This window comes from Kogia breviceps, chromosome 3 (assembly GCF_026419965.1).
Source record: "Kogia breviceps isolate mKogBre1 chromosome 3, mKogBre1 haplotype 1, whole genome shotgun sequence".
Classification (NCBI taxonomy): domain Eukaryota; kingdom Metazoa; phylum Chordata; class Mammalia; order Artiodactyla; family Physeteridae; genus Kogia; species Kogia breviceps.
Window position 1 is genome coordinate 176,169,948 of NC_081312.1, and position 21,843 is coordinate 176,191,790.

Below are 21,843 nucleotides of genomic sequence, written 5' to 3' on the forward strand. Positions count from 1 at the left end.
TAAATCAAGATGGATAAATAAAAAATGTTCAAGTAACCCACAGGAAGGCAAGAAAAGAAAAACAAAGGAAAAGAACCAATCAAAAGGCAGAGATTGGCAGAGTGGATTAAAAAGTTATGATTCGGGCTTCCCTGTTGGCACAGTGGTTGAGAGTCTGCCTGCTGATTCAGGGGACACGGGTTCATGCCCCGGTCCAGGAAGATCCCACATGCCGTGGAGCGGCTAGGCCCATGGACCATGGCCTCTGAGCCTGCGTGTCAGGAGCCTGTGCTCCACAACGGGAGAGGCCACAACAGTGAGAGGCCCGCATACTGCAAAAAAAAAAAAAAAAAAAGTTATGATTCAACTATATGCTGTTTAAAAAAACTCAAATGTATTGATATAGGTGGGTTGAAAATGAAAGGATGGAAGAAGATACCATGTAAACATTACTTTTTTTAAAAGTAGGAATGGCTTTTTAAATATGTATTAAGGTAGACTTCAGAGCAAAGAAAAATTCTAGAGACAAAGAGGGACATTACATATGATTAAATGAATCAATCCATGAAGAAGACATAATGATCCAATGTATATGCACCAAATGACAGAGCCTCAAAATACATGAGGCAAAAACTGATAGAGCAGAAAGGAGAAATAGAAAAATCCAAAATTATAGTTGAGGACTTCAACATGCCCCTCTGAGAAACTGATAGAACTACTTGACCTAAAATCAGCAAGGATATAAAAGAGTTGAACAACACCAGAAATAAATAGGATTTAATTGACATATTATGGAACATTCCATCACCAGCAACAGAATACACATTTTTTTCAGCTGCATTTGGAACATTTACAATACCCTGGGTCATAAAAAAAGGCTCAGCAAATTTAAAATAATTGAAATCATACAGATTATGTTCTCTGACCATAATAGAATCAAACTAGATATTAATGACAGAAAAGAAGAAAATCTTTAAGCATATGGAAATTGAATGATACACTTCTAAATAATCTCTGGGATAAAAGGAAGCCTCAAAGGACTTAAAATATACAAAGAACTGAATGAAAATGAAAATACAACTTTCAAAAATTGTGGGATGCAGGGTCTTCCCTGGTGGCGCAGTGGTTGAGAGTCCGCCTGCCGATGCAGGGGACACGGGTTTGTGCCCTGGTCCGGGAAGATCCCACATGCCGCGGAGCGGCTAGGCCCGTGAGCCATGGCGACTGAGCCTGTGCATCTGGAGCCTGTGCTCCACAACGGGAGAGGCCACAACAGTGAGGGCCTGCATACCGCCAAAAAAAAAAAAAAATTTGTGGGATGCTGCCAAAGCAATGCTGAGAGGGAGATTTATTTTACTAAAATGTATTAAGATGGAGAGGTCATAAATCAATAATCTAACCTCAAGAATCTAGAAAAATAAACCTAATACAATTAGAAGGAAGAAAATAATAAAAACAAATCAATGAAATTTAAAACAGAAAAACAGCAGAGAAAGTCAATGAAATCAAAAGCTGGTTCTTTAAAAATGTCAATAACTATGTCAACAGTACTTTAATTCAGCACCTTAGATGAAATGGACCAATTCATCAAAAACTGCAAACTATCAAAACTCACCACAGATGGAACAGATGCCAAAATCATCATTTAACTATTAAAGAAGTTGATTTCATAAAACCCTTCCAAAAGAGAAATCTCTTGACCCAGATGATTTCGTTAGTGAATTCTGCCAAACATTTCAAGAATTAACACTAACTTTAAACAATCTTTTCCAGAAAATAGAAAATCGAATGTTTCCCAACTCATGTCATGATAACAGCATTATCCTAATGTCAATACCAGACAAGGACCTTATAAGAAAAGAAAATTACAGCTCAAAATCCATCATGAACATAGATGAAAAAAAACCTTTCTGAAATATTAGCACATCAAAGCAATATATAAAGAGAATAACTAATTCATCTCAGAGGAGTTTATCCCAGGAATGCAAGGCTGGTTCAATATTTGAAAATCAATCAATGTAATCCATATTAACAGTATAAAGAAGAAAAAGCACATAATCATATTAATTGATGCAGAAAATCAGTTGACAAAATTCAACATCTATTCATGATAAAAAATAAAACTGTCAGCAAAATAGGAATATAAGGGAACTTCCTCAACCTGATAAAAGGCATCCACAAAAATTACACCATACTTAATGGTGAAAGACTGGATGCTTTCCTGCAAAGATCATGAACAAGACAAGGGAGGAGAGAAAAACTGTTCCTATTTGCAAACAACATGATTGTCTAAATAGAAAATCCTTAAGGAATCCACTTAAAAACAAACTCCTAGAACTAATAGGTGAGTTTAGCAACATATCAGGATATAAGTTCAACACAGAAAAATCAATTATATTTTTATATACCAGCAATGAAAAACTGAAAGCCAAAAACTTTTAATACCATTTTAATAGGGCTGAAAAATGAAATATGAAATTAAAGTGAAAGAGAAAATGAAACAAAACATGTATAGAACTTATATATTGAGAACTGTAAAACACAAAGGAAATCAAAGAATCACTAAATATGTGAAGAGATATACCATGTTCATGTGTTGGAAAACTCAACATAGTGAAAATGTCAGTTTTCCCTGAGTTGATCTAGATTTGATACAATTCTATCAAAATTCCAGCAGCATTTTTGGTAGATAGAGATATGTTAATTCTAAAACATTTATGGAAAGGCAAATAAATGATAATAGTGAAAAATCATTTTGAAAAAGAATAAAACTGAATCATTCTACCTGATTTTATGACTTTCTGTAAAGATACAGTAACCAAAATAGTTTGTTATTGATGAAGGGATAGACCGGGACATGAATGAACAGAATAGAGTCCAATAATAGATGACAGAAGCATGGTCAATGGATTTTTTAATTGAAAATATTATGATATAATTGTAAATTCACATGCTATTGTAAGAAATAACATAGAGTGAGCCCATATACCCCTAACCCAGTTTCCCCCAATGATAACATTTTCAAAACTATAGTACAATATCACAACCAGGATAATGACGAATACAATCCAATGATTTTATTCAGGTTCCCCAAGTTTTACTCCTACGTGTGTGTGTTTGTGTGTGTATTAACTTCTATACAATTTTCTCACATGGGTAGGTTCATATTAAGATAATAGTTCTATCACCACAAGGATCATTCATGTCTAACTGCTCAGCACCATTTGTTGAAAGGTCTATACTTCTTCCATTGAATTGCTTTTGCACCTTTGTCAAAAATAGTTGAGCATATTTGTGTGGGCCTGGGTCTTCTGTTCTGTTACATTAATCTGTGTGTCTGTCCCTCCACCAGTATCATTCCATCTGGATTACTGTAGCTACACAGTAAAATTTGATATCAAGCAAAGTGATTCTTCCCACTTTATTCTTCTTTGTCAAATTTGATTTAGCTATTCTAGCACCTGTGCCTTTACATAGAAATCTTAGAATAAGATATTCTATTCTACAAAAAAAACTTTGCTTGGATTTTGATAGGAATTACATTGAACCTAGAGATCATTTGGGGAGAATTACATCTTTAATATGTTGCATCTTTAAACCTATGGACACAGGATGTCTCATCATGTATTTATGACTTCTTTGATTGCTTTTGACAGCACTTTTTAATATTCAGCACACAAATCCTGCACATGTTTTTTAGAAGTTTATACCTAAGGATTTAATTTTCTTGGCATAATTGTAAGTGCTCCAAATTTTTTTTTGGTTTTTAATTTTGGTTTCCACCTGTTCATTGTAACTATATAGAAACATAATTGATTTTGTAGGTTGTTCTTATATCTTCAGATCCTGATGAACTCAATTCTTAGTTCTGGGAGTTTTTTCAGTAGATTCCTTGGGATTTTCTACATAGGCAATCATGTCATCTGGTTTGTCTTTAGTTTTCAATAGTTTGATTTCAACGTGTCTGGAGTGGATTTCTTTGGGTGTACCTTATTGACATTCACTGAAATTCTTTTTTTTTAAATAAATATTTAGTTATTTAGTTAGTTTTGGCTGTGTTGGGTCTTTGTTGCTGCATGTTGGCTTTCTCTAGTTGCAGTGAGCGGGGGCTAGTTTTCGTTGCAGTGCGTGTGCTTCTCCTTGCGGTGGCTTCTGTTGTTGCGGAGCATCGGCTCTAGGCGTGCGGGCTTCAGTAGTTGTGGCACATGGGCTCAGTAGTTGTGGCTCAAGGGCTATAGAGCGTAGGCTCAGTAGTTGTGGTGCACGGGCTTAGTTGCTCTGCGGCATGTGGGATCTTCTCAGACCAGGGTTTGAATCTGTGTCCCCTGCATTAGCAGGCAGGCTCTTAACCACTGTGCCACCAGGGAAGTCCCTGAAACTCTAGACTATGTAGATTTATGTCTTTAACCAAATTGAGGAAACCGTTTCAGCCCTAATTTATTCAATTTTTTTTCTGTGCTTCATTCTTTCTCCTCTTCTTCTGAGTCTATGATGACACCAGTATTAGCTCTTTTTTATTGCACCACAAGTCCCTGAGACTCTGTCAGTTGCTTTTTCAATCTTTTGTTGTCCAGACTGGATCATTTTTATTGATTTATCTTCAAGTTCATAGATTGTTTCTTCTGTTATCTCCATTCTGCTATTAAACCTATTCAGGGAATTGTGTTTTTTAAGTTTTGGTTATTGCATTTTTCAGCTGCAAATTCTATTTTTTTATCTTCTATTTCTTTCTAAGACTTTCTAACTCCCTAGTCATTTCAAGAGTGTTTGACCTACTTGTTGGAACAGTTTACAGCTGAGTCACATCAGCATTGATGTGTTTTGATTGTCTTTTCCCATACAAGGTAAGATTTTCCTGGTTCTTCATATGTTGAGTAATTATATAGATTGTGATATTATGTTATGAGTCCTTCAGTTCTTATTTATGGGTCTTACACATATTCTAAGAAGAATGTTTCTTTTGTGTGTGTGTTTTAGCAGTCAATTGGCCCAGCTGCTTTCAGTCTTCAAATTTCAACCAGTGTTTTGTGGGTTGTCATTCCACCATTAGTCCCATTTTCAAAGGCTTTGCGGTGCTATTTGGATCAGCCCTGCATGTGTGCCAAATAGTGTCCAGTATGGGACTAGGGCAGTAGTTTATACCATAGTTCCATCTTCAAAATCTACGTATGTACCGTTTAGGATCAGTACTATGCACACACAACTTGGAAGTATGCCTAGGAATATAAAAACAATTTTATAGGATTGCTTTCCTGAGTTCCTCCCTCTCCATGATCTTCCTTGTCTTTTTTGGTTCCTTGGAGCTTCCCTTTTGGTCCTCAAGCCAAGAAAACCTTTATTTACCCTGTGCTGCTACACTCTTGCCATGACTGCATCCATGTCCACAGCTAAATAGCAGGAGGACTGAGCAAGTATAAGGCAGTTTTAGACTCTTAGGGACCTTAATATCACCGCCGCTGCCACCGTCACAAGCTTCCTTAGAAGATGGGGCACAAGATAATGGGTAAAAATAAGAAAAGAATCAAAAAAAAGGGGTTTCCTCCACTGTCTCTCTTTCCTGTTTCTCAATCAGGCTTCTCCTTGGGCTCTCTCTGTGCTGATGCCCACTTCCAGACTTGGGGCTATGTTTAGTTCAGCTTGGAGAATAGTGGAGGAAAGTTAAAATATAAGCTCACCATCAGTTTCGTAGTCATTCAAATGTCAGTCTTCTCTGATCTTCCTGCTATGAATTATTTTTCAGAGTTTTCAAATAGCTATTGCATGCACCCTGTCCAGGTTTTATGACTGTATTCAGTCGGAGACACAGGGTGAAGTGTGCTTACTCCCTGTTACCTGGAATGAGAAACCCTGTCATTGATTTGTTCCACTCATGAGAGAATTAGTAAGATATTAATACTGGTTCAAAGATCCTTTGAGAATATATGCATTTATATCCGAGTTAATTAAGGAATGTTAGAAAAAGATTTTAACCTTTGGGAGCATCTTTTCCATTGAACAGAAATAATTTGCATCTCTACTAAACAAAAATCTATATGTTAATTAGTAACTTCTCTAAGTCTGGAACTTTTCATTAAGAGTATCTTTTAATTAAACAGTATCTTTACTGTTTACTAAGTACATTCTATTTTCCCTAAGTACAGAACTAAATACGTTTCCCTAGATAAACTTTGCATGAGTCTTTGCCCCTGCATGACATGGAAATTCCATGCCATCCTTATTTTGTTTTTGTCTTTTTCCATATTTTGGATAATTGTTCTTAAAAGTGGGATCCAAATTCTTCTTGCAGAAGGTCTCAACTAAAGCAATAGATGATATAAGACTGGCATAGACTCTCTGAGGAGGCAACCTATTTTTTCCCAATTCCATAAATATTTATTACATACCTACAATGTACCAAATATCTTGATAAGCAATGGTACAGAAAAGCAATGATTTTCATAATATATATCAGTCATGTAGTAATCTCTTGAAAAATAATTTCTCTGGCAAAATATAGAGACTATAAAACTCTGTCATTATCATGGAAAATTTGAAAACTCTGTATGGTATGGTTGTTGAGGTATATATAAAATACTATATTTCTGCAATGTTCTTCAGATCAACTCAGAGCACAGCTAGTGCTTATTCACTCTGTGATTTTGATTGCTATTGTTTACACTCTAAGGAAAGGCAGAGGAAAAAAAGAAGAGGAAAAAGTGAAGGAGGAGGAAGAGGTTGCAGTAGCACCAAAAGTGACTGGAGAAGAAAGCCCTGATAAAGAATGGCTCCCTCCCTCTGATCCTGACTTCTGTGTTTATGTGTATGAAGTGACCAGATCTATACTTCCCATCACCAGTATAAAGGAACAGATTGAGGTTCTTGCAAAGTAAGCGTCTATATATACATACACATTTTCAATTTCTGAAAAATGTTTTTGATGTTACTGATTTGCACTTTTTAGCCAATTTTCAAACAACTACACCATAATAAAACCGAACTTGTATAGCACCCTGCCTCTGACTCTGAAGCAGAAACACAATGAATTGGAAATAAATCCTCCATTTCTATTTTAGATCGTATTTCTGCCAAGAATCAGAGCTAGGAGCTGGAAATTACTTAAAGAAAAATGCCTAGGTCATTTTCTCCAGCTAAACCAGGAAAAGCATCTTTCAGGGTGATCCTAAAGTTATGAATGAAGGAATCCTATTTTGAATTATTTGTAAACTCACAAGTTGTTTTCTAATACGAATAGCCATCCCTTATTTTTATGTTATATGTCTGATCTTTTGTGTTTCACGTTGCTCCAAAGTGGGATTGTGGGTATTCTAAGAGATGGTTCGGCACGCTGTATAAGCCAGTGAGGTCGCCTCCTAAATGAGAGCATTTAATCTGATTCCGCTAAGAGAAGGCCGAGAACCTGACTTTATGACTGACAGGAAATCACTAGAGATGGAGGCTCGCCTTCATGACTGGCACCAGCCAGTCGTGAGCTCCTGGCTTGTGCAACAGCTGCATTCTCCGTGGGAGCTTGTACCTTCTCCAAATAGAAGTGAACTGCAGGCACCAAACCTGGATGTGACAACTGCAAGAAACACAGCCGCCAGATCACTGACTTCTTGTCAGGCGACTCTGGAAGAGAGCGTTTTTGGCTACCGAAGTTTTCCTTGGTGTCCTTGAGAAATGATGACTCACGCAGAACTCTGACTTAGCTCATTTCAACACTTGTCAAATTTCCTCATGCTTTGTTCCTATCAGAAGTAGTTTTCATCATTCCCAAATAATTGTTTTTTTAAGCTGAACCCACACCAAGAGAGCAATACAGAGATGTGTCCCCATGCCTTTGGCTCCTAGCGGCTGTTACAGGACACCTGGCTGGCACTGAGGGTCAGTTTTCTGCCTAATCCTTTCTCTTGGTTTTCACCATTGTTCTTCTTCACTTGGATCCACATACAGCAAGAGGAAATTCTTTCTTTACAATGGGCAATTCTGCCTTTACTCCATGATGTAGCAGCCTCAGTTGACAGAGGATTTTTGCAGGTGTGCTTACTGACGTCTTCAGTGAGAGCCTAATCTTAGGAGAAACTCACAGGCAAAGTACACCCCCACACCTCACCTCCTCGCCTGTTAGGAATTTTTCCCTTTTTGCCTCTTCCTCTCTCCTCTAACCTCAGTGTTACGTAAATGCCATGTCTTTCTCTAAATTTTAAAAAAATGATAAAATTTAAAAGAAAAAGATGATGAAACTTGAAACTATTTGTGAACCTCAGGGTTCACAATGGTCCTATATGTTTGTCTTTGTCTCTGAGTTTAAATTCCTTAAAAGAAGGACCACATGTCAGGATAATGCCTTGGATTTCAGATTCAAACATTTGAAAATACTTTCCAAGAGTAAGAAAACATTTAAAAACTGTGTTGATACAAATGTAGTGTGATATTGATTTGTATCTTGCTATAAATATTGGGAAAATTAGCATTCATTTCTTTCTTCCTGCTGAATGAAATTGTTAGAATTTCAGTTTATGTAAGATAGCTTAAATATAGTAAGCATAATGTTAACTTATAGTAAATGCATTTTTAAAGCAAAGCAAACAAAAATCAGAGGGAAAGTATCTTTTACAAGTATAATTACACAGATATTTATACTCAAAGCATCCAAAGTGAGATATTAAACTTGATTGATTCAATCTCACTGTAATTGACACAGGTACGTGGCAGAAAAAATGGGCGGTAAAATTCCAAAAGAAAAACTACATGATTTCAGCTGGGAACTTCATATAAGTGAACTAAAGTTTCAACTTAAATCCAATGTTGTACCAATTGGACTGATCAAAAAAGGAATCTTCTACCATCGAGCTTTGCTTTTCAAGGTATTTAAGAGGTTTTGCTCATTTCCCACTAGGTGAAAATGTTTTGTCTTTATCATTGTGGAGTGAGCCAGTTGCTAACAATTAACTGGATAATATTAATCCTATCATTTAGATGTACTTATATTTGGCATGTATATATATATACATACACACACGTATATTCACCAGACTATTGGAAACATATTCATTCAACATTTATCACACACCTACTCTAGGCCAGGGCCTCTTCCAAGGTCTGGGAATATACGGATACTAAAGTGACAGTCTCTGCATTCAAGGGGGACCTAAGCCAGACTTGTGGGTTCTCAGGTAATGTCAGGGAAAGTTTCAAGGGAGGAAGTGATATGTGGCCTCAGAATTAGAGGCTACATAGGATTTCAGCAGGTAAAGAAGGAAGACAAGGGTGTTCTAAACAATACAAATATTTTATTTAAAATAACAGGTATGAGACTCAGTGGTCCATATGAGGGATGTGGAGTAGTTGGTCTGGATCCAGAAAAACAGGGAGGGGTTGGATAAGGTTAAAGCACCAGACAGTAAAGCACCACGTGAATTTGTACTTGATCTTAAAATCTGTGAGTAACCACTGAAAGTTAAGGGGAAAGTGATTTTGAAAGACCACTCAGGCAACAGAATGGGGAATGAGCTAGAACGGGGGAAAGACTGGAGGCGGGCAGAGCAGCTGGAAGGTCACTGGAGCAAGAAGTACAGGTGCCTGCCTGATACTAAAGCCATGGTGGAGGCTGTGAACGAGAGGTGAGTTTGGCGGGAGACGTAGGAGATAAAACTGAAAGGAGTTGTTGACTGCCTAGCGGTGATGTGAGAGACCGCATGAGAAGTAGGAAATGATTTCCAGGATTTGGGCAGGGTAACTGGACATGATGGCATCACTCACAGAGGTGTGGACACTGGAGCAGGATCAGGTTTATGGGAGGGGGTGATCTTTGTTTTCTCCTCCATTGTATCCAGCATCTGGAGTATAATAGGAGCTGAGAAAATTGTTTCAGAGCCATAGACTTAAATGTATAAACTTCCTACCCTCTCCTGAATACCTATAAACCTCATTGAATCTTACCTCCAGTTCCAAGCCAATTCTGTTTATAATCCAAATGCCAGTCTTTCCTATTTCCTTGGATTCCTTGCTCTATCAATTCTTCTCTCCCATCTTAAATCTCTTTCTCTCTACTAGCTGTTTTACCTTTAAAATCTAAACTTAAGTCCAAAACATTTAAAGAGAAAAAATGTAAATCTTTTCTCATTATATCTACGGCTACTCCTACAAGTGTCTATCACCATGACCACCATCATTTTGAGCTTATGTGCCAGGCACTTAATAAATATAATTGTGAAGAGTCTCAAATATGCCAGATGTTGAAATTACTACCTTTGTTTTAAAGATAAGAAAACTGATACTTAGAGAAGGAATTTACCCAAGGACAACCAGAGATACAGCTGGAATTTGAGCCCATGACTATCTGAGCCAAAACCTACCATACTGCTTCTATCTGAAGATAATTCTCATTCCCGGTCAAAATTCTGAGTCATCTCAACTCTTAGTCACTCCTTGACCTCAGTTTCATCTGCAACTCCCTGCAGTCTGGCCCTTGTTCCCTCCCAATAAGGATCACAGTGATCTGTTTTCTGTCTTGCTTGATACGTCAAAGAATTTGTCACTGATCCTTCTCTTTCTTTAACACCACTTTCTTTAGTAACTTTTGTCCTCTCTTGCCATTTCATCTCAGTCTCCTTTGGAGACCTCTTTTCCTCCACCCTTGTCTTAAATGTTGGGGTCCTGACCCAGAACTCAAGGTTCTGTCCCAGGCTCTTCTCTTTTCTCCCTTTACATACTTTGTTTGGTGAGGTCATCCTCCTACATCACCTTAAATACGACTTACATGCCTCAGGTTTCCAGATCATTTCCTCTGTCCCACAAGCCGCTCCTGATTCCAGGTCTGTCTGTCTGTTTACCCTGTAGCTAGCTGCCCTTGTGTGTCTTGTAGGCACTGCATTAGTCTTCTCAGGCCACTATAACCAAGTACCACAGATGGGGTGGCTTAAACAATAAACAGTTATTTCTCACAGTTCTGGAGGCTGAGAAGTCCAAGATCAAGGTGCCAGGAGATTCAGTGTCTCGTGAGGACCCACTTCTTGGTCGGCAGTTGCCACTTTCGTACCATATCCTTATATTTCAGAGTTGGGGGAGGGCCCTTCCTCCTCTTATAAGGGCACAAATCCCATCCCGGGGGCTTCACCCTCGTGACTGCCTCTTAAGGGACCCACCTTGAGAAGGAAAACTCAAGGGGAAACATTTCAGTCCATAACATTACAGCAGGCTGAATTCACTACCCTCACGCCTCACCTGAGGCACGCAGTTGATCACCCAGGTCTTGCCTCCCACTGAATCCCGAACACCAACACTCACTGGTAAAACGTGTTATCCTTCCATTCCTCCCAAAGCGTTCACTATCCTCTTCATCTCCCCGTTTTCTTCCAGTTCCTTTCCTCCATGGAAGCCTAGATAAATCGTCCACAGGCCGTGTAACCTGCTCACTGATTGCCCTCGTCTTCGTGCCCCCATCCTTCCGCCTCTCCACCTTGCCTGCCCGCACTGGACCAAGCCGACTGCCTGCCCTGCCCACGATGACACTCGGGCTGCAGAACGCGACAGTGCAATGTGCCACAGCCAACTCAGGGTCCAAGGTGGTGGATGCACATGCTACCTGGCCATCTTTTCCAGCTCCTGGCCACAGGCTTTTCCTCTTTTCCTCAGCAGCTGTGCCCCACATCTGCCTTCTTTCCTAAGCCTTTTCATCTTCACCTCTTCCTACACGCAGACAACCTTGTTTCCCACTTCACAAAGAAAACAGATACTTCCAGATTCAAGTCAGCTGAGGTTAAGAACTCAGACTCTGGGAATTCCCTGGCGGTCCAGCGGTTAGGACTTGGCGTGCTCACTGCTGGAGCCCTGGGTTCAATCCCTGGTCGGGGAACTAAGGTCCCACAAGCCAGCTCTCTTATCCACTACCATGCGGCTAGGAAGTTTCCAGATTATTTAAAAAGTGCTTTTAAAATCAGGACAAATTGAAGAGACAGCTTCTGAGGAACATATGCAAGCCCTGAGGACAGGGCATCAGGCAGCCCGAGAAGGACCAACCGCGCACAATTCTGCCCCTGCGGCTCCATAACACCTGTCTACACCACACAGAACAAATGGGCTAGAAACAGGTCCCCACCATTCCAATCCTGCCATTCAATCCCACTGCATATCACACCCAAGGAGCCGCCCAGGAGCGTGGAAAGATTGATAGATGCACTAGAGCTGAAAGCCCGTGGAACAGCTTTTCTCCAATTACATTATCAATCTTGTGCTGCTACAATGTAGCGCAACAGCCTGAAAAATGTCCCTTCCCAGCAGGACCTACACAGAGATTTTGAGTCCACAGTTTTGAGCAACAGGGGAACTTGTCACATCTTACCAACTCCTATCACAACACTCCACATTTTTTCCAGCCTCCTTTCTAAGCACTTTGTTGTTGTTGTTCTGCAAGAGTGTATATTTCACCTTCGACCAAGGTGGGTCTTTCAACCAAGGCTTTTTCTCCGCCCCTCTCCCTCCTCACTCTTGGTTGATCTCGCGTTTTCTCCCCACAGGCTCTGGCTGACAGAATTGGCATCGGCTGCTCTCTGGTTCGCGGGGAGTACGGCAGAGCCTGGAATGAAGTCAAGCTGATGAATGAATCCCGAAAGGGGGTGACTGGGGCTCTCCCTCCCCCGGAAACTTACATAGTTGACCTCATGTTCCATCCAGGGGCACTGATGAAGTTAAGAAGCCGAGAGGCAGATCTTTACAGATTTCTCTAAACTTCCAAATGAACACAAAGGGTGTTCAAACAAAAAATTCATTATATACCCTTTCTATGAAGTTCACCGGTAGATTTTATCAATATTTCTTTAAATAAAAATATTAGAAATGCTCTCCCTGTGTAGAAATGAGGTCACTAGGATTGGACTTGGTCGTGCTTCTGAGTTCAGGCTTTTGGCAAGCATTCAGTCTGATGAGATCAGATTACACTTGTGTAAAGCTTATTATTCTCGAAATTAATCCACCCCGCTGTTTCCTAAGGAGCATCTCTGCCCTTTGGGAATCATGTGTAAAAGCACCCAGCTAGGGCTTCCCTGGTGGCGCAGTTGTTGAGAGTCTAACTGCCGATGCAGGGGATGCGGGTTCGTGCCCTGGTCCGGGAGGATCCCATGTGCCGCGGAGCGGCTGAGCCCGTGAGCCCGTGAGCCCGTGAGCCCTGGCCGCTGAGCCTGCGCGTCCAGAGCCTGTGCTCCGCAACGGGAGAGGCCACAACAGTGAGAGGCCCGCTTAACCACACACACACACACACACACACACACACACACACACACACACACACACACACACACACACACACACACACACACACACACAGCACCCAGCTATTGTTCCCAGGACAGTGCCCTATGGCTGTCATTCTTCATGTTCCGGATGCTCCAGGAAGACTTGGTTAAATCAAGTCCATGGTTTTTTGTGTCTTCAGTCGCCTTGTCTCACTCCCATAAAAGTTATTGATATTTTGAATATTTGTAGATGTATTTTAGTATCACAAATTCATTTCTAAAATTTTTTGTTCATATTTTCCCAAATTTATCATTAAGAACACTGTTTAGTATATACTTCACTGAACTCAAAATATTTCTAAAAACTATTTCCATACACAGCACTTATCTATATTGACTTGGAAACATACCTTAAGTTAAAAACAATTCTGATTTGCTTTTTGCACATTTGAACGCTGGGTCACAAAAATGTGACTTCAAATTTACATGACTTAAAAGTTCTTTTCTGGAAAATTTTGAAATATAAGTATAAAGTAAATCTTTGCTGAGGAATTGTGTTTTCAGTATTGAGCACAAAATGGGGAGCAAGCACCCACTTCAAATGGCAAGAGAAAATGAATCTCATGAGGTATACATTTTCTTAGCCAGGCTTTAAGTCTAAAGTTGACCCGTCTAATCATATTTTGCTAGAAGGTTTTCAAAAGTGAGTTTGATTTTAGAAATTAAGGTGAAGATTATTCTGTATGAACCAATGTGTAATTTCAAAGAATGTGTAATTCTTTATTTCAAAATAAAGTTCCTTACATCAAATGGTGTGGTAATTATATTTATCACCCAGTTTCATGAAGAGAGCACAGATTATAGGATACATATCCGTCTAAGCATTTCCAAGTCTCTCCTGATCCAGAAAGCATTCAAAGTGGATTAAAAAGATATATAAGATGTAACAAGATAAAAATAAATGAAAAACAGGCATAAGTGTAGGAAAAGAAAGTTTGACAAGGCCAGGGATAAGCTTAGAATTCAAAACGCAGTCCATGAAAATCCTGCGTATTTGTTAGAGGTAAGTGAAAAGTTGACTCAAAACTTTCTAGCAGCCAGTGCAGAGGGGAATGCTATCAGTTACATGATTGGTAATAGGGTCTACTAGATAAAAGCACAAAGGAGCTTCCCAAGAGGAACAAAGACCAGGGGAATAATTCTTTGAGAGCTTCATACAGATGACAAATGTAATATAGAAAATAACATCTTTGAAAAACAACCTCCTGGCAAGTTCTGGAAATAGCTTTCATAGGCCAATGGCCAAAACGTCAAAATGCAATGAGGGAAAAGTTCCATGCAGAGCCACTAAGATGTTGTTCAGGTATACACCACATTTTTCAGTCTGGTGCAGACCAAAGAGACATTTTTTTTTTTCATCTTAGAGATGATTTTTTGCAATAGTGTCTCTCTCGCTTAGGTTCTAGGTAATAATTGCCCTCCACTTTTAGTAAGTACACATCAGATTGCACATGAACTATTTCCTTGTCAAAGAAGCAGCATTGTCAGTCATGGAAAATATTTTCTAGAAGCTCAAAATAATATGTCAAATCAAATGGATATTGACTTTTCCTTTTTATTGACATGAAGTTCTTTAAATAGTCAAGTTTCTCAGCAAGATTTCCCCATACTATCCCTCTGCCAAAGGCAGTAATCTGGAGATAAGAGATACGGGGTTTCAGGAGACAGTACATTTTCCCTTAGAACCATTCCCAGAAAGGCTATAAACCAATTACTGGTTTTTTTTTTTTTTTTTTTTTAGTTCAGTTGAATAATAAGGGTAAGATAAACTGACAATATGAAAACTATATGGAACGTATCACCAGTTTTGGTATATTTTTAGAGCAATACAATAGTATCAAATCACTTATCTAGAGCTTAGTATTTAAAAGTACTATCCTTAATTTAAAATTACCTTATTATTATATAGATCACTAGCAAAACCTTTGCTTACGTGTATGCTTTTAAAGCCAGAAACCATCATTATTTTAATAATAAAAGTAGACTTGACTTTAAAGGACAACTATCAAGTGTCAGGTGTACATATATTAATATAGTGAATTCAAGTAAGACCCTTGTGGAACTCACACAGTACAAATGACCTGTAGGATATGCCAATAAGCCACAAATCACAATTTGAAAAATAGAAAGCATTGTTGGAAAAGGTAAAGAAATTTTATTGTGGTGATTTTACTTATAAATTTAATAAGCCTTTATTATTGACAAGCAATATAATAATCGTGGCAGAAAGCCCAGATTTGTGAGTCAGAGCTGAGATTAAGTTCTGCATCTACCTTTTTCTACTTAATGTGATTTTGAGAAAATTACTCAACCTTTCTGTCCCTCAATTTACTCATCTGAAAAATGGAGATAAATGATAACAAATAGTTACATGCTGTTTACTGTGTGTTAGAGGCTATATTCTACACCTTCATTTAATCCTTCCAGTAACCCTATGACGTATAGGTGATATTACCCATGTTTAGCAAGTGAGGCACAGAGAAGTTAAGTAACTTACCCCAAAGTCACTCAGCTCGTAATTGGCAAATCTTTATTTAAACCTAGTTTTTCTGTAGAGGTGATGCTCCTAATCTACATGCCTAACAAAGTTGCTGCAAGGATGAAGTAAGACCATGCATGTAAATGACAGGTATGGGTGTACACGGAGGGGCGGGGTTGTACATGCCTATACGTGAGTACGTGTATGTGTTTATAGCTTTCTTTTCTATTCTCACATAATGTTCTGTTCATACCTTGGCCTCTAGCATGTTTTGAGGGAATTCTTTATTCTTCATGTATCTGTCTCTTCTTTTAGATCAGAGGTTAGCAAATATTTTCCTTAAAGAGTCAGATAGTAGGGACTTCCTTGGTGGTCCAGACTCCACGCTCCTAATACACGGGGCCCGGGTTCGATCCCTGGTCAGGGAACTAGATCCTGCATGCCACAACTAAGAGCCCACATGCCACAACTAAGACCTGGCACAGCCAAATAAATAGATAAATAATTTTTTTTAAAAAATACTCTAAAAAAAGAGTCAGATAGTAAATATTTTAGGCTCTGCAAGCCATGCTGTCTCTACTGTGACCACTCAACTCTGCTACTGCAGCACAGAAGCAGCAGTAGATGCTGCTAGACAATAAACTTTATTTAATAAAACAGGTGTGGGCCAGATTTGGCTCACGGGCCAGCTTGCCAACCCTTGCTTTAGATGATGAGCATTTTGAGGGTATGGACATGGAGAGGGCTGTACTTAGCCTAGTCCCTGGGCACCTTGACTAAGCGTCGAAGGGAGACCCTCACAAGGGCATTTTGTCTTCCTTGGTTTCTCTGGGTTCTAAGATCGATCTACTTGATATTAATCCAATGGATGCCAAAGCAGATGCATTATTTTTCAGTAAGGATGAGGACAAATTTGACCTCTTTAAGAAAGAAAACTTTCCTATCTTCTGAAGTGTGAAGGGTCTGAGATTTCACCCCAGTTGCAAGCTAACTGCCACTGTTTCATGGTTGCTGGCATAAGACACAAGATACCTGGGTCAGAGACAAAGGACTTTACTCCTCACTGCACAGCAAGCAGCATGAGACAGCGTATCGTGTCAGGTCCCCTCGCTCCCAAGTCTCATGGGGGCAATGTGGACAGACGCAGACGGACGCCTGCAAACACGGTGGGCTGTGCTCCAGGAGAGGAACACTGAGCTCAGAGGACCTAGCTGTTACAACACATAGGAAGCATCTGCCCTTTTCACTATACCTTCCTGGGCTGTTCACTAACATCCTTGAAGAGATGGTCTAGAGCAAAGGGCAGTCAGGAAGTCTTTGTTTGTAAGACATGCAGAAAAGAGGGAGATCCATGGAGAATTATCTCCCAATAGCTTCATAAATTCTTACAGTGTATGAGGCTTTATGGAATTTCTCATCTATAAAATAGAGATGATTGATATATTTTGATACAAAATTTATAAAATGTTAATATATATATATATAATTAATAATAATTATATAAGAAAGGTGGCAGTAGATCAACTCAGTGATTCATGAGGCCAATTTTCATTCTCTGGCAGCCCCAAATGAGCATTAGTGAGAAAGTATGGTAGTTCTCCTCAATATCATCCTACTAATATTTGGTCTACAAGTTCAAATCCAAGTTCAGATTAAGCCTCACCTTCTTCCCTGAGCTTCCTCAAGATGCTTTTTGCTCTTCTAGTGACCTTCCATGACACTGCCTTTGGCACTCACCTCAACATTTTCCCACATGCTTACTGCCTGGCACTGCCCCTTTCCTCGTGAACATGGCTACCATGTGGTAGTGCAGACCATGCATGGTCCTTGGGGTCAGAGAGACTTGGGTGTGAGAATCCTGCTTCTGCTATTCTTAACGGTGAGATGTTGAACAAATAGCTTGGTGTCCTTGTCTCTAAAATGGACACGCAGCTGTAATAATGACCTCATAAGGCTGCTCTGAGGAACAAATAAGATAGTGGTTGTACACGCTCAGTACAGTGCTAAAATAGTAAGCATCTGACAACTGTTAGCAATTATGCTTTGATCTCTCCCAGTGAGACGCAAAGCTATTTCAGGTCTGGCATCCACCTGACGGGCAGTGACCAGCACAGGGAAAGCCTGAACCATATTTGTTGACTGCCTTTGTGCCATAAACGAACTGACATTAAAGACTACAATGGGATTCTCATTTTCATGTGGATCCTTTTGAAAGCAGTTGTGTGGTAAAGAAAATCATTCCCATCTCTGACTTCCTTTTGCCTTTCAGTGTAGAGGGTACAATGATGGCACAGATACTTTTGAACTTGCTCTACAGGAAGTGAAGACACACAAATGCTCAATGTCTTTGAAGCTCATGGTTGAAATCATTCCCCATTTTGCTTCTCTTTTCTTTTGACTCCACAGTCTTTACTTTGAGAAGAACTTTGGAAAACCCAGATGAATCCATTTATATCTGCACTATCAAGTCATTTATCTGCTAAATCACGATCCTGCATACACAATTTTCTAATTGCGAAGTCATGCTGCCATCACCAACACCTTGCCTACGCCCAGGGGGTGTGTGACCTGTGTGTGGCCGCTTCACTGGGAAAGCACACAGTATTACTTCCATGGTTTGATGATTTCTTATTGCTGCTTGGTCCAGCTTGTCTGTGATTTTGAAAGACTCATCTTGTATATTTACCTTTGAAGGTACTATCAGTTTGTGTGGTTAAGACTACTTAGTTTCTTTTTAACTTGCTAACCACGCATAAGGCTCCCGATTGGCTCAGACCTTTCCACCAAGCAGAACCTGCACATGGGGCAGGCCCTTGATTTACAAGGCCCCAGAAACAAGCATCTGCTTTAGGAATATATTTCAGTCACAGGAGTCTGGGTCTGATCTCATCAGGATCAGCTAAGAGCCATCCATTTCCTTTTCTAACTCGCAGGTATCAGCTCTCAAACCCTGCAGACAGTCCCACTTTGATTATCTTGAGAAAGTCCCAGTTTGTTTTACACAAGAACAGCTGGCACACAAATGGAATCGAGCACTTTAAAGTAGTCATTAATCATACTGATGAGAACAGCTGAAACAAACATTGTTCTCTCAGTACTTACATATCTGACATACAAATCGAGTGATAGCCCAATTAGTTTATTTATAGGTTCCTTTCTTTGAAAAGTCTGAGTTAGTGCCTTTCTTTTCTTGCCATAGCCTTTACTTTTAGAAAAACTTTGAAAACACAGTTGAATGTATTTGTATCTCTATTATCAAGTCATGTATCTGCCAAATCATTGATAGTCATTATCCTGCATACAGAATTGGCTAGCTGTGTGATTTCATTTATTTGGCTTTCTAGAAAAAAATTTTTAATATCTTTTTATTAATACAAATCAAAGAGGTACAGACAGAAAGAAAGGTAAATATGCTGGTCCTTTAGACTCACAGAATAGAAAGCTTCGTTTGTATCCTTTGTTTGCAATTATTTACTTCTTTGAGAATTAGGATGAAAGGGAAAAAATGAACTGCTGCATGAGATGGGGAGATTTTCGTTGTGCAGTTTTTATTTTCCCTAGCTAATAGGAGAATAAAAAAATAAATAAAAACGAAGATAAGAATTGCTAGAAATGGACTTTAGTCCCCCACTCAGAAGTAATAATATTATTACTTTAAGGAATGGCACAAAATTTCACAACAGGAAAACCATCTCCACGCCCAGGATCCATGATTGCTGCATAAACGTTATTGGTGAGTTAAAAAAATTTACAGGATAACTCAAATGCTCCCTTCTGAAGCATGTTCTTTATGAAATGAGTGCCCTGAGACTCAGGATTGCTGAGTCTAACACTGCTACACCGTCACATTCAGAGGATATGCTCACGAATATGAAATCCCACAGAAAGGAAACGAAGAAATGACGAAGGTCATGGAAAATCTCTTAATACAGACCATCTGCTTCCTTTTAGGCTTAGTTTCAGGCTCACCATTGAGTTACTGGCACAGTCCCGAAGGCCTGGGCTGGGCAGGGGGGTGGCGTCTGTCTGGGAACCTAGTCCAGAGCCTTAATGTAAGTCACTCTCCAGGAGAGAAGCCAAATCTCGCTTCAGCCTGTCACTGGCTGAACTGCAGAGCCCTTGGAGTCAGAGGTCTTAAAAAGTGGCTCCTCCAAGGACATGTCCTGTTATCATTTTTCATGTACAGCTGGCATCACTGTCAAAGACACCGTGTAGGAAGGATGCAAATGCACACAGAATTCAACTGTGAACCAGAAACTTCCACAGAGAAGGTCAGAGTCAATCTTTGGTGAGTACTCCAAAGTGTTACTTCAGCTCACATTTTCACATTCATGGTTAAGTGTGGTTTTTTTTTTTTTTTTTTTTTTTTTTTTTTTGCGGGGCGCAGTGGTTGAGAGTCCGCCTGCCGATGCAGGGCACGTGGGTTCGTGCCCCGGTCCGGGAAGATCCCACATGCTGCGGAGCGGCTGGACCCGTGAACCGTAGCCACTGAGCCTGCGCGTCCGGAGCCTGTGCTCCACAACAGGAGAGGCCACAACAGCGAGAGGCCCACGTACCGCAAAAAAAAAAAAAAAAAGACCTTAATGCAAGCAGAGATTTGCAAATAACTATTCTTCAAAATTAAAAAAAAAAAATTGAAACCAAACTTTTGTTTTAATGTATGTTTGTGTCTATAAAAAGCCAATTAAAAAATACATGAAATAAACTGTCTAGGAAATTTGAGACCCATGTTGCACTGAATGTCTTGGTTGCAAATGCCTTCAGCTTTGGAAAGTTTTCTTATTTCACCTTCATTGTTTGCTGATGGCAGGGCTGAGAACACACTACTCCAAAATATGGCAACTTGGAAAACTGAATATTTTTTGCTGAAGGAATTTGAGAAACGGCAGGTGCAGGCGGGTCTCCCTGAACCGGGTCCAGAGACCCCCATGTGAGAGGCAACCTCCTTATACCAGGAGGAAAGGAACGTCCTTATCTCCAAAGACCATGGGGCTCTGAGGGGCATCTGAACAAACAGGCCTTGCTAACTTTTCCTCAACTTACTACAATTAACACATATCCTTTTGCCCCATCACGTTTTTTTCCACAACTTTCCACTCTTCATCAAACCTAGTATAAAAACACTCAGGTTTTACCTGCCTTGGGATATTCATTTCCTTACGAAGGCTCCTGTGTCATGTAAATCTTATATTAAATAAATGTGTAGGAAAGATTAAAAACTAACTATACCACAAGTTCCATACTTTAGGCCAGGGGTTGACAAAATTTATTGCAAATTTGAGAACACAGGTACCCAAGTATTAATTGGGGAGCGTCTCGTAGATTTCCCAAGGCATTAAAAGCTGAAAAAAATTCCTTGCAATTTTTCAATTTTGTATTAACTGATCTTTCATGTTGTTAGAAAGGTCTTGTAGACTATGGACGATTGTTTGCTGGCTTAATTGAAAATCTCCCACTTTTTGTAAAATATCACTTATAGTAGTTTCCTCATAAGTTTCTTTAAATCATTCATAAGTAAAATAATAATTCATTTAATTATCTATCAAAAACTGGTTCTGTATATGTGTGTGTAAGAATCTAAGTCATTTCATACCTGGCCAAAATTACAAGCTCAGATTCTGTTAAAAATCTTTAAAATTTTTATTGATTGATGTTTAATTCCAATGTCAGGTGACTAATTTAGTCGATTATTTTTTTTTGAATTTTTGTATTTATACTTTTGTACAGTAGGTTCTTATTAGTTATCCATTTTAGACATATTAGTGTATATACATCAATCCCAATCTCCCAATTCATACCACCACCACCTCCCCCGCCACTTCCCCCCTTGGTGTCCATACGTTTGCTCTCTACATCTGTGTCTCTATTTCTGCCCTGCAAACTGGTTCATCTGTATGATTTTTCTAGGTTCCACACACATGCGTTAATATACGATATTTGTTTTTCTCTTTCTGACTTACTTCACTCTGTATGACAGTCTCTAGATCCATCCACATCTCTACAAATGACCCAATTTCATTCTTCTTTATGGCTGAGTAATATTCCATTGTATATATGTACCACAACTTCTTTATCCATTCGTCTCTCAATGGGCATTTAGGTTGCTTCCATGTT

The 21,843-nt window shown here is 39.4% G+C and overlaps 1 protein-coding gene across 1 annotated transcript in view; it reads left to right on the forward strand.

Moving 5' to 3' along the window:
* The window catches only part of ARMC3 (armadillo repeat containing 3), a 95,864-nt gene extending 83,178 nt beyond the window's left edge, over nucleotides 1–12,686 (forward strand). The window contains exons 17-19 of the mRNA XM_059057858.2: nucleotides 6,644–6,844; nucleotides 8,663–8,825; nucleotides 12,477–12,686. Coding sequence (XP_058913841.1) covers nucleotides 6,644–6,844; nucleotides 8,663–8,825; nucleotides 12,477–12,686 — 574 coding nt within the window. The remainder of the gene's footprint in view (nucleotides 1–6,643; nucleotides 6,845–8,662; nucleotides 8,826–12,476) is intronic.
* Nucleotides 12,687–21,843: the final 9,157 nt, after the last annotated feature.